This window comes from Cibotium barometz, chromosome 57 (genome assembly GCF_041138505.1).
Source record: "Cibotium barometz isolate CiBa-2024 chromosome 57, ASM4113850v1, whole genome shotgun sequence".
Classification (NCBI taxonomy): domain Eukaryota; kingdom Viridiplantae; phylum Streptophyta; class Polypodiopsida; order Cyatheales; family Cibotiaceae; genus Cibotium; species Cibotium barometz.
The window spans coordinates 13,326,177-13,340,014 of record NC_141102.1 but is presented as its reverse complement, the minus strand read 5'-3'; the positions used below and the strand labels follow the sequence as shown (position 1 = coordinate 13,340,014).

At 42.0% G+C, this 13,838-nt stretch overlaps 1 protein-coding gene and 1 long non-coding RNA gene across 3 annotated transcripts in view; both read right to left on the bottom strand.

The window, feature by feature from the left end:
* Positions 1-3,980: 3,980 nt before the first annotated feature.
* The window catches only part of LOC147606448 (uncharacterized), a 62,011-nt gene continuing 52,153 nt past the window's right edge, over positions 3,981-13,838 (bottom strand). The window contains exons 3-4 of one of the 2 annotated variants that reach the window (XM_086792109.1): positions 4,921-5,292; positions 3,981-4,646 (exon numbers count right to left, since the gene is read on the bottom strand). In XM_086792109.1, the coding sequence (XP_086648235.1) occupies positions 4,446-4,646; positions 4,921-5,292 (573 nt within the window). In that variant the 3' untranslated portion in view covers positions 3,981-4,445. The remainder of the gene's footprint in view (positions 4,647-4,920; positions 5,293-13,838) is intronic. The other variant, XM_086792110.1, reaches the window with a different exon arrangement.
* LOC147606450 (uncharacterized) lies at positions 5,474-6,624 on the bottom strand. Its single transcript, XR_015264987.1, has 2 exons — positions 5,710-6,624; positions 5,474-5,548 (listed from the first exon to the last, which is right to left on the bottom strand). It is a non-coding gene; the product is annotated as an uncharacterized LOC147606450 (long non-coding RNA).

Genomic DNA, 13,838 nt, shown 5'->3' with positions numbered 1-13,838 from the left:
ATTAACAAGAAACTTATATACAATATAACCTCAATACAAGTCAACAAGTAAAAAAATTTCACTTATTGAGGAGTGTCTCATTTTCTATCCCAATGATATTGCTCTCTAACCCTAGGAGGAATTATAATTTTACTATGGGGGTAGGTGAACATGAGAATTTGCTTCATTCTTGAATTGTTAAGGGGTAAGATTCAGGGCTCCATCTAATACATAGGGCAAGACAAAGCCTTCCCAATCCATCTTTTTACATAGAAGTATATTATCTGATAACTTGCTAAAGTAATCTTACCTTGTGGGTAAAAGTCAACAAATCCTTCACATCTTAATAAAAGCAAAGCTTTCACTCTTTTAGGATCTGCTACTATAAGGTCCCTCCCAAACCACGTATGTACGTGTCTCTTTTAATATAGATTTCAAGAAGGAAAGAGAGCGCACTTAGAGAAGAGTGAGACAATAAGGCTAGATAAAAGAAATAAGAAGATAAGAATAGTTCTATTAAGAGATAAGTATCTTCAAAAATAGAAATTTGAATTTAGGTGATAGGAGATCGTATTTAGAGTACTTTTACATATCTAGAGTCCATGCATACTAAAAATGTGAAAAAGCAACACGTTTCTAAAGATGGCGCGTTTGTGGCTATATACAGACGTTTTTGCCTATTTTGCTTGTGTTGGCTTGTAGACTAGATGTCTTCCGGTTCTTTTGACTGGTTATATGACCATATTCTAAGTTTTTATCAGAGAGTTATGGCCGAGACAATTTGCTGATTCTGTCAGGGTCTCTACACAAAGAAAACTGTAAGAAGGTAGCAAGTAGCCTCAAGGTAATCCTAGAGCTTGAGATGTATATATCCCTTCATTCTTATCTAATATCTTATAAGAGAAGGTTAGAGGAAGAGATTAAAACTCCATAGCTTTTCTTTTAGAGAAAGAATAGTATGCCGTAGCCCTGTAAGAGAAGGCTATTTTGCCATAGACCTTAGAAAGAGAGAAGAGTCACAGTACGAGTAAGAGGAGATAAAGCTTGGGGATGATTGGATGATTTCAATCGTAAGACAAGGTATTAGAAGACTCTATTCTCATATGTCAAGTTATAAAGCTCTTGTTAAAACGAGCAAAGGCAACGATAAACAACAAATTTCTATAAGGTATATACATATTTTGTTTTTCAATTATATATCATTCTTAGGGGTTGGGGTATGGCCCCGGCTTCTCTATTAATTATTAATAGTGATCTATTTGATTGATTTACTATTTAAAGTTTGTATTATTTTAAACAACAGCATATGCCTTAATAAAGAATGTCTTATCGCAATCTCAAGTTATGTGTCTAGATATTCATGTCAAAAAAATGTTAGTATTTAAAGATGAAAAGATGTTAGAATGGTTTAGTAAGTCATCTGAATATGCAATTAGTATGTTAAAAGTCAGTCCTAAATATTTTTTCTGACGTGAACAACCAGTTGAGTTTTTTAAGGCATGAATATTGGAGATATTCATGTCAAAAATTGCTTTTTTTTTTGCCAAGATTAATGTATATTTGTACTACAGTCTATTATGATGAAGTAAAGTTGGCAATTCATGTAATTTTTAAGATTTTTGTGGTTTACCACAAATGACTTTTTGAGAGATAATCATGTCAATTAAACATTAGTTTTATGGTACAAAATGATATTAGATGAATGCACTGGGGTTAGGAGATGAAAGATAAGATAAATGATGATTTCTTGAGAATTTCACTTGGTGTGAAAAACCAGTCTGGTTTTTCACAGTCCTAAATATCCTAAGATATTCATGTCAAAAATTTTATCACCGAAAGGATAAAGAAGTGCATGGCACTACTTAATAAAGTGTGAATGGTTAAGAAAAGATGTTTCCCCTTGATTTGCTCAAATAATTTTAGCATGAAAAACTAGTTTGGATCTTCACCACCACTCAGATATTTCAGTTTGTAGTTTTTAGGAGGGTTTAAGGAGAGTGTAAATCACAAAATGGGATGGTGGATAGCAGGATTGTCTTTGACATGAGATTTTAGGGTTTCTACCCTTTGGGGATGTACGGCCAAGAAAGACATAGTGGGTGGGGGCCGGATTCAAAAACTAACAAAGAAGAAATGGACATGTTCATGGCACACAGAAGACATTGCTAGGACAATAACAAGTTTCATTGAGAGAGAGAAAGACAATGTGATGTTTCACATTGAGCAACAATGAGAGAACACTTTAACCATAACAATGATGATAACTCAACCACAGAAAGTAAAGCAAGGCATGAGTGCCTCCTATCTCGTGTTACAACGACGATGCGTGGAAGAGAACAAGGATTTGAAGGTGATGAAGCATCTCCTATCCGGGTGTCCAAACATGTTTATTCCCTTCAGAGTAGTCCTGTGTCTTCAAGAGGTTCACAAGGACATTGCTTTCTAGTTGGTTAGCTTGAAGTATGACGCTTCTTGAGAGCGGTTGGAGAGGTCACCACATGATTGGACTTTCTCAATGGAATGGTTTCTTTGATCATCCTTTGAGCTCGAGTAACTTTGAGCTTCTGCCAAAGATGAGCATTTATCAGTACCTTGGAACCAAAGTGGTCCCGTTATTTTGTCTTCTCTCGTGTGCATCTGGATAGTTTTCTCCTTGCATTGAATGGAGCAATTGGTTGCCTCAATCCATGCTCTTTTCAACCATATCTACTCTTCCATATAACAACGACAAGTATAACATAAATGTTTTCGACCATAGAATTATCGTTGACATGGATTTAAACTTTTAAACAACCTTCAACCTTTGCCATACTAGCATGGAAACTACGAGCACTTGCATTTGTTGGTTCCACATCTAGTTTACCCAAAGCTTCATATCGATGGCCACTTCAAGCTGTGAAGCTTAGTACAAGGTAGCTTTTATAGCGATTGTGGAGTGTGCATGGCTCGAACGCGCCTTTTGGCAAATCCTGGTGTTGGACCACAATCTCCCACCTCTATCTTCATCAACAGCCAGAGTGTATTAGCCGTTTGGAAAACCCAATGTTTCATGTTCATAAAGCACAGGTGCATTTCATTATGTCAAGGAGAGGACAACTGCAGGAGATATTAGCCTAGCTTATGTCTCTACACACGATAATGAGACATACATGGTAGTGATGAGAGGATGTACGCTAATAATGGGCCAAGCCACTCGTCTATAGACACACACACACACACACACACACACGTATAAATACACTAGCTCTAAGATACTCATCACTCTAATGGCAATTTTTTGGAAGTTTTCTCTATGGTGTTCTCACAATATACAAGTCTCATAAATGTTCTTAAATTCTAAAACACACAAATAGGTTTTTGAAAATATATAAACACTAAACTTTGATACTTTAAATGTTCAAGACATTAACTATCTTGGATTTGTTGTCCACATAACACACTTTGTGCTCAAGGATGAAGACATCAAGTTTCTACAACTCTTAGCAATTCACAAATGTTCATGGTTGTTAGCTTTCAATAAAGGTCCTAGGAGGAGGTAACACAAAAAATAAGTTAGAAACACCTTCGCTTTCACAAGGGAACACGAGTCCACATATGGACACATTTTATTACTTGTGCCTACAACTCAATGACACACACATCATTATAGCTTGTGTCTACTAAACTCTTAGGCTCATAACATTCAAATGGCTACCAAAGTTGTTGATGCTGAAATGGATGGAGAAAAGCCTCTAAGAAGGATTAAAAAAAACCATGACCACAATTACAAGAAGCCAACTTGAACTTGAGATTCAAAAACTTCGCTTATCGTTTCAATGAGAGAAACATAAACCAATGGATAATGCCAATCCAATCTTTAGGTACATACCCTTGCGATATGAATATACTTCATTAAACTTAGAACCTTATTCAACACCTTGTTGAGCTTACCCAGCTTGTACTCTAAATGCCCGAGGTGTTTGATCCCATCATTGCTTGAATGGCATTGCTTAACCACAAGATTATCAAACCACATAGTAATATTAAAAGTTGGGTGCTGGTTATCTCAATACAAAAAGAGTGAGCGAAATTTTCATGTGTCAAAAAAAATCAATACAAGAAGAGTGAACTCCTAACAAATTTACTTTGCAAGGAGGGTGAACTCTTATTATCCCCCATGTGTAAGACCTCATAATTGATTTCTAACAGGACTAATTAAATGCTCTTATAGCTAGTTGGCTTGCTGCAATCATCATAGTTAGTAGTGCTCTTGTCTACTCTTGTTTGAACCTCTCTTTCCAAACCAAAAATGGCTATTTGCATACAATCTTTGATGGGTATTCAGCCTCTCAATCAAAAGTCAAAATAAGCCCAAACCACCCTTTACCCAAACTTTAACAGCAAAATCTATCACCCATGCTTGGATCTCAAAACAAAATTTCCAATCACATCAGTCACCAACACGTTCGTATTCTTCTACTCCCTACTTAAGCGGCTTCCTCCGCATCTAGAGTCACTTCTTTGCTTGTTTTCCAGTCTAATGAGAACCGAATTGTCTGCCATAACCCACCATTGGCAAATTGAAGTAGGAAAGCTCGAACCCAAATTGGATACTTGGGTGCAGTGGCTTTTGCAAGTGCAAAAAATAGCCCCACCGCCACAAGATGCCATGGCAATGCACCATCCTGCTGAAAATCACACAATTAAGGATTGAAACTTGAAGACCGAATACTATCACTATTTGCAACTAGTACAGAAATCATCAAATTGGATGAAAAAAAGGGGAAGAGCATGGCATGTGTGCGTGGATGAGTGTGTGTGTGTGTGCGCGCGCGCATGCGCACGTGTGCGTGTTTGAGAGAGACAGGGGGGGGGGGATGAAGGGGGAGATATGTGTGCGTGTGTGCCCGTACGCGCGCGCACGCGCGTGCGCGCGCGCGTGAGAGAGAGAGAGAGAGAGACCTGAAAATCAGTGCCGAGGGTTGAAGCGGTTTCTTTTAAGATTCCGGCCAGCACAGTGCCTGCAAGCAATCCAATGGGTATAAACAGCTCTTTGCCCACGGAAACTGTGAAAACAACTTCACTCAAGGCAGTAACAACCAGTATGGGAATGACGAGCCATTTCCCAACACCCCAAACAGCATTTGCAAGATGCTGCATCAGTTCAGTGGAAAACTTATCCCATGGGAAAGTCTGAAATGGGGCAGAAACCCTTTGTAACAACTCAGATGCCCTAGACTGAAAGCTCTCCCCATGATGGTTGTTCCCCTCTGCAAGTGAAGCGCAAGAAACGGCACCATATTTATCAGGTCGTCCTTGTGTTCTTTGGAGCCTCTGCAAGTAGACCAATAATTCAAACATATTGAGAACCTTATAACTTAATTTTGAGAAATTTTTAGATAGATCAAAATTATACAATTAAAAAACATTGGAAAAAAAAATCAAAAACACAACAGTGAAGTAGAGCATGATGGTCCCCTCCGAGGGTGACAGATATTACTAAAAGCTTTTTTGTACCAAAGATCCTATCCGTGAACTGTGAAGAGAAGCTCCTCCCAGAGCCCACTCTCACGACCTCAAAGCAAGGTCACTGTACAACAACCCTCTCAGTTCAGTGCTTGATTCATTCATGTCAAAGTCTCCACTTATACAGTCAAGTAGGGCTGGACAGCACCCCGGTGTCGGGCAGGACAGGCAGATTTTTGCAAAACGGTTAGCATCCTCAAGTATTTTACAATTGTTGTTCCTCACCTGAAGCTTATGATCTGTGGACAATCTCCACATAAAAAATCCAAGTATGGTGACTGCATCCACATGCATCGCCATTGCCTGCAACTCTCTAAACTTGTGCGAGTACGTGTTGAAAGACATGGTCTTCATATCCAACTCTGTAAACCTGGATACCACGTCATACTCATCCTCCGCCTGGAGGAACTCATTCCTGAACATCTGCTCAAAACCAGTCCAAAAAATAGGCTTGTTCCGAAGCTCTCTCCACCATGACAAGGCTTTCTCTTTCTGGAGACCCTCCACCATCTGAATCTTCCGAGCACTCTAGAGGATGGAATTCGAAGCGAACATTCCACCTCTTAAGCCATGCATCAACCACTTTTTGAGTTCTCTCCTTCTTTTCTCCCGAAAAAACCTCTACGTTGAAGAAAGGAGCTGCTGAAACCTGCTCTACAGGTGTGGGAGTAGTCACAACCGCCTTCTGCAGTATAATGACCTGTTGATGCAAGAGAGTAATCTCCTTATGCAAATTGGCCATCTCACTTCTCTGCTTCTTGAGGGTAGGAATTTCTGCTCGGAGCTTCTGCATCGAAGTAAGTTTTCTCAACCACATCTATCTCCTCTTCCACCACTACTGTATGCTGCTCATGAGCATAAGCATGGCTGGGTTCCCCAGTTTCTTTCCCTTTTTCTTCGTGTTCCTGCTCATGATCTGACAAATCATCGATAAAGGAGAGGGGCTGGGGTGTCGCCTGGGTAAGAGAGATGGAAAAAAGAAGAAAGACACAAGGGTTCTAACTATGTTGCTGCAAAAAGAAAAGGATTGATAATGTGCAAGGGGAAAACTACATAATAACTGTAGAAAAAACTGAGATCACTGCGTAAACCACTTAAATCTTCCCCATGCTCTGTGTATAAGAAGAGAGGTGCGAAATATGCTCTCGAACTGTTTTGTCCCATGCTAATCACTGAGAAGAGTCCTTTTTTTTAATGGTTTTAACATATACATTGTCATATGCATAGAGTGTATCTACAATGTGCAACACGCATACAAGACTAGCTTCGAGGCTTGGGGTAGCTTGGAGCTTGGAGCTAGGCAGGCAGATTGGCGAGTTGGGCTAGGGATGGACTGACGGGCGGGCGCCCATGCGTGGACGCCCGGTAACCGGCCAAGAGCCTATAAAAAGGGTGGCTTGGGTCAGTCAGAGTCTCGCAAGGCTACCTGAGATCAGGAGCTTGGATCTAGTGCAGACGTGCACCTACTTCATGCAACCAAGGCCAACAACAGTTTCGAGGCCTGCAAGGGTAGCTCCGTGGCAATATGGGACGCCAAGGAGTAGAGACTGGTTGGTACGTCTAGCCAGTTAGCTCAGCTCGTGGCTCGGTGGGGACAGCCACGTCTTGTGGGCTTTGTCCACAGCTGTCATGGCTCGGAGGTGAGTCGGGCATGCACCCCCTTTACAGTTTATGGCTTTGTTTTGCAAGTTTCAGGTCTTGTTTTAGGATTGCTCTACGAGGAGACCTTGGGGTTTTGACAGACCGACAGCGGCTTCAGGAGACACTAACCTTGGAGGTGTAAAATAAATTAAGGCATAATTTTTTAAACTTGGTTCTGCCTCCCAATCTCACCGTGTTATTTGGGAGGAGCCATTGTCAACTCCATTGAGATGCTTGCATCTCCACTTTTTTATCATTGTGTTGGAAAGGGTTGGTTGGAAACTTGGGAAAGGCCACATTTGTTTGAATGGCACTTCACATTAAGCTTCAAAGGTGGAGAGTGCCGTATTGCACCATGTTGACATACCTATGTGCAACGGGATACATTTTCATGTGGAATGGAAGACATTAAAGGTTCGATTAGCAAGCAATGGCCTACAATGGAACTTTCTTCTATAAAGGCTCAGTGCAAGGCAACATGCTTTGCTTCATGTGAAGAAATTTGGTTGGGTGCCGCTCAAAAAGGAGAGAATGTTGTTGTGTAATAGTCAAGGTTGCATCGAACCTAGTGTTTGATGCTCGCACGTAGCACATTGAGATACATTATCATGATGCACGATTCTTATCATGGATTGAGATCTTGAGCTTGTCTATTGCCCGACGATAGAGAATTATGCAGATATTTTTACAAAGGCGAGATTTGCTGGAGTTCCATCTTTATCGATGCTGCGTTAGACCAAAGAGGTAGTTTACCTATGGGCGGACATTGAGGGGCCTTCTATTTATGGTGAACACCAAGCCATTCCTAGTTTAGACAAAGTATAATTTGGCGGTATTGAAGCGGATTTATTTGTGGATTGATTGCTTGGGTCAAAGTTGAGTCACCTCATGGGGAAAACTTGCTCTACAAGACCCGAAATATGCAAAACAAAGCCATAAACCGTGAAGGGGGTGCAGGCCTGACTCACCACCCAACCATGATAGCCGTGGGCAAAGCCCACAATACCTAGTTGTCCCCATCGAGACACGAGCTAAGCTAACTAGCTAGACGTAGCGACCAGTCTCTACCCCATGATGTCCCATACCGCCACAGAGCTACCCTCGCAGGTCTCGAGACTGCTACCGACCTCAACTGCATAAAGCAGGTGCACGTCTACACTAGATTCAAGCTCCTGACCGCAACTTGGCCGATCACCAAGCGTCCACACATGGACGCCCGCTCGTCAGTCCATCCCTAGCTCAGCTTGCCAATCAACCTGCCTAGCTCCAAGCTACCCCAAGCCTCAAAGGTAGTCTTGTGTGCGTGCTACACAGAGTAGATACACTCTATGCACATGACATACTCCCCTTCTTCTGTCAAATCCCTAGAGTGTATCTACCGTGTGCAGCACGCACACAAGACTAGCTTCGAGGCTTGGGGTAGCTTGGAGCTAGGTGGGAAGATTGGCGAGCTAGGCTAGGGATGGATTGACGGGCAGGCATCCATGTGTGGACACCCAGTGAATTTTATGTGTTTGCAGGTGGTAAGTGTACACACTCAAAACCTTATTTAATTATTATTTCTTTGTTTACTAAAGTCTATGGTTGCAAGTTCACATTCATTAAAGATTGGGTGGACAAACTTATAATTTATAAGAGGGTTCACATCGGGTTGGACTATTTTAATGAACCGGGACCAATTTTTAGGTTTGGCCCCTCGAGCATGGACCAGAAACCCACGAGTTGCTAAAAGTGACCCTAGGGGCTATTTTTGCAAGACACGAGTTGCTTTTCTGGGTGCTTGGGGTGTGGAGCAAGGCAAGGGCAACCAAGAGAGCTGGTCTACTCATGCAACATAGTCCTAATTTTTACAGCGCTCTTGATTCAGAGAAGGTTTCTTGTTAGAGGACATGGCTTCAAGATATTTCTCTACTGCTACTCCTACTCCACTCCAGCACCTTCACTGCCTAGATCCCCTACTGCCGCTCCCTAGGTGGTTCCTCTTCCCAATCTTTCTTCTCTGAGTTTCTCTCATCCAGGTCTTGCTTCCACCCCTACCTATATACCATCCTACAATCCTCCCCAAGTTAGTGACTCCATGAAGCTTCTAACAACCAACTATCATACTTGGTCTTTCTACACTCAATTATTGCTAGAAGGAGCCGGTGTGTGGATGTCCATCTCCACACCTCACTTGGTGGACCCTGCTTTGGAAAGCATATTGGATGCTCGGGCCCGTCTTATCATCATGCATTGCATGACTCCGTCTATACAGGCACAGTTTATCTCTCTCTCTCTCTATATATATATACCTAGATGAATCCAGGAATGTTGGGTGTTGGACTCACACACTCACACACACAAACCTGCACATTAGGGTTAGGTGCAGGGTAGAGAAGCTCACACATAGAAATGAGGGAGAGAGAGAGAGAGCCAAAAGTGTGGTATCCACAAAATGCAAGTCAACCCTTGCATGTGTGCCACATCCATATAATATAGAAGTACAAAATATTATATGTTAGAGTGTCCTTTCACACTTGATGTCCAAGGGGAAAAACCACATGGAAAAAAGTGCCCTTGGTTAAGCCCTGTTCACACATAGCACTACCATAAGTGAGCATATGCCTACAAATCCCCCCTGTAGTGGAAGTGTGAACCTGTACAAGGTAGCAGATCACTCTCTGTATGAGAGTAAGCCCAAAGCTTTGCGGAAAGCTTCGAACTTTTCTCGAGGTAAAGCTTTTGTGAATAGATCTGCAACATTATCCTGTGTAGGGCAATAAGATAAACTGATCTCCCCTACATGTAACCTCTCTCTGACATAGTGATAATGAATCTCTATGTGCTTGGTACGTGCATGAAATACTGGATTTCGTGCCACGGCCATAGCACTCTGGCTATCAGTGAGAATGGTGGTGGGTGTCTGCTGACACTCACGAAGATCAGCCAATAGTCTCCTCAACCATACACAATCTACTGTAGCTGTAAAGACTACCCTGTACTCAGCCTCACAAGTAGATGTAGCAACAGTGGGTTGCTTTTTACTCAACCAAGATATGCATGAACTGCCAAGAAAAAAACAATTCCCACTGGTGGATTGCCTGGTATCATAATCACCAGCCCAATCTGAATCACTGTATGCATAAAGCTGCAAGCTGCCCCCCCTAGGATAGAACAAACCAAGATCTAAGATAGCGAAAAATGCGTTTGACTGCTTGCCAATGCTTTGTGCCTGGACTGTGCATGAATTTGCTCAACAAAGACACCCCAAAAGATATGTCTGGCCTCATGTTACACAAGTAAATGAGGCATCCCACTGCCTGGCTGTAAATGCCGGCCTCAAAAGGCTCTCCAATATTATGCATAGTAAGCCGTACACCTGGTTCTACCAGAGTAGAAATGGGCTTACATTCATCCATGTGAAACCTTTTTAGCAAACCTTTTATATATTTAGTTTGCTGCATAACAATGCCATCATCTGTATGCATAAACTATATGCCGAGATAGTAGTGTAAAGGCCCCAAATTTGACATATCAAATTCAGCTTTCAAATCAGATTTGAAATCTGAAATTTGTGCTTTGCTAGTACCTGTAATGAGCATGTCATCTACATACAAGATGACTATGAGAATATCGGCATTGGTTTTCTTCACATATAATGTGCTTTCAGCTGGACTATTCTCATAACCTTGGCTGGTTAGATGAGCATGTATCTTATCATACCAAGCTCTTGGAGCTTGCTTCAACCCATACAATGCTTTGTGCAACCTGCATACTTTATGTTCCTCACCAGGAACAACAAAACCAATGGGCTGATTTACATATACTTCCTTCTGTAAATCCCCATTTAAGAATGCAGTTTTGATATCCAATTGATGCACTTTCCATCCTTTATGGGCAGCCAATGCAATCACTGATCTTATTGTGGTCATTCTCGAAGTAGGAGCAAAAGTCTCTTCATAATCTATTCCCTTTTTTTGGGAGTAGCCTTTAGCCACAAGTCTTGCTTTGTACCTGTCAATAGTACCATCAGACTTTCTTTTGACTTTGTACACCCACTTTGTTCCAATTACATGCTTGCCTTTAGGCAATTCCACAAGATCCCATGTATTGTTCTTCATGATAGAAGAAATTTCAGCTTGCATAGCTTGCAACCAATGCTCATTCTCATGTGCTTCTTCATAAGAAGAAGGCTCTTCTGAATCAAAGAGACCACCCATTGCGAATGCAGACTCCCCACGATGTACATTCAAAGCATGGCTGGAACTAGCCCTTGTTCTACCTGTGAGTGGAGCTGCAAGTTTGCTTTCTTGCAAAGTTTTCAGCAACCATCTTGGCACTGACTTGGCTGTGTCTATGGCTGTTTGCTCTTCCCTGACAAGATCTTCCACTTCTTCCATAGAAGGGGGCTGAATGGCTGGCTGGTCCACATGTTCTACATGTGGATTTTCTTGTGTAGGGGCTGGCTGATCTGAATCCCCCCTAATTGCAATGGGTAAAAGTCCATCAAACATGTCCTGTAAGCCTGTATCATTGCTTTATACAAGCTGACCATGGGCTGTTCTGAATTTTCAGCAAATACCACATCTCTACTCACAAAAATCCTTCGTGTAGTTGGATTATAAAGACGGTATCCTTTGCTTTCATTGCTGTAGCCCACAAAAATGCATTTAATTGCTTTGTCATCTAGCTTTGTTCGGAGTTGTTCTGGCACATGTGCATATGCCAAACACCCATATAATCCACTGTTGGCTTTCGGCTATACCAAGCCTCAAATGGTGTTATGGTTTTCAAAGCTTTTGTTGGACACCTGTTCAACACATGAGTTGCACACATTATAGCTTCGATCCAAAATTTGTGAGGCAACTTTTGTGCTTTTACCATGCATCTTGCCATCTCCATGAGAGATCTATTTTTCCTTTCAGCTACACCATTCTGCTGCGGTGTGTAAGGCACAGTACATTGGTGTTTGATGCCCTTTTGAAGCATATAGTCCTTGAATGCATTTGACATGTATTCTCCACCTCTATCTGAGCGAAGTGTTTGGACTTTACATGCACACATATTTTCAGCCATTGCTACAAAGTGTCGAAAGCATGTAAACACATCTTCTTTTGCTTTCAAAGGGTAAGCCCAAGCAAACCTGGAGTAGTCATCAATGAATGTGACAAAGTAAAGATGCCCCCCTATGGATGGTGTCCGCATTGGACCACATACATCACTATGTATGAGCTGTAATTTACTTTCAGCTCTAACAGCTCCATCTTTGGGGAATGGTTTCCGTTGCATCTTTCCCAAAATACACCCCTCACATACATGTCTTGGCGGAGACTCAAGAGGCAGCATATTATCAACCATATGATGCTTCTGCAAAAGCATTAAACTCTGAAATTTACATGCCCAAAACGAGCATGCCATAGCTCTGCATCATGCATAGCAAGAGTGTGGGCAGCCACTGTATTTGCATCATAAGTGCGCTTGTCATAGCTGTCCAACTTATACAAGCCTTTGTATCGTGTTCCAGAAGTTACTATTTCAAACCCTTTGATGGGTCTTTTACCAAACACTTTCCATCTTCAAATTCAACCTTTAAACCTTGGTCGTTTATGGCTGAGACGGAGAGCAGATTTTTCTTTGTTCCTGGAACATACAATACATTTTTTATACATATATTGGCACCATTGGCTGCAATAAGTATGACATTACCAATTCCCTTTATTGGATATGCGGTATGATCTGCACATGATACAGTGCGGCCATTTGAAGCATAAACCAAGTGCTGAAATACATCTTTGCATGAAGTGATGTGGCTGGAAGCACCACTATCAAAATACCATGATGCATTCTGTCTGTCAGATGCAATGCAAGACATATCAGTGTCTGAAGCACTTGGTGTGTCACTAGTGCATGTGACCAAAAAAGTGTACTCTTCCTGGATTACATTAGCTGATTGATGTGCTTTGTCATCCGAAGAGTCTGCTACTGCATTGCCTGCTTCTTTCTTTTTCTCTTTTGCAATCCTTTTCCTACATTCACTGATGTAGTGACCAGGCTTATGGCAGTAGTGACATTTGCCCTTCTTTTTGGGCTTGTTTGCATCCCCTTTGTCAGACTTTTCACCACTAGAAGAGGGCTGTCCATGACCAGCCTTGCTAGACTGTTGTCCCCCATGCTTAAAGCTCTTTGCTTTACCCTTATCCTTGGCTGCACGGTGGCTCGATATGTTTGCTCTTGTTTGCTCTTCCTGCAAGAGTAAACCCACGAGCTCTTCAAAAGTGATGGGATCACCACCTCCTCTCATCGAGAGGTTGAGAGAGGTGTGAAAGCCCAAGTAGGAAGGCAGTAAAGAATGAAGAGTGTTGGTGACCATCTGTCTGTCTGGGATAACCTCATCAATGTTGAGCAATTGTTCCTGCAAATCTTTCACTTTGGTGAGATGATCTGCCATGGAGTCACCCTCATCCATAGAAAGAAGATCCAATTGCCTCTTCAAGTACGCAACTCTTGCCTCGTTGCGTACCTGATACATTGCTTCCAATGTGTCCCATGCAAGCTTCGATGTCTTGCACGAACGAATGTGCGGAATAATAGTCCTTTTCACTGAAAGGGCTATCAATGACATGGCCTGTGCATCTCTAGAGTCCCATCTCTTCTGCTCTTGTGTGGGAGCAGGATCTACATCAGGAGCTCTTTGAGCACCTCCCCTTTGAGGCGTGGCTGGCTGTATGGTAAGT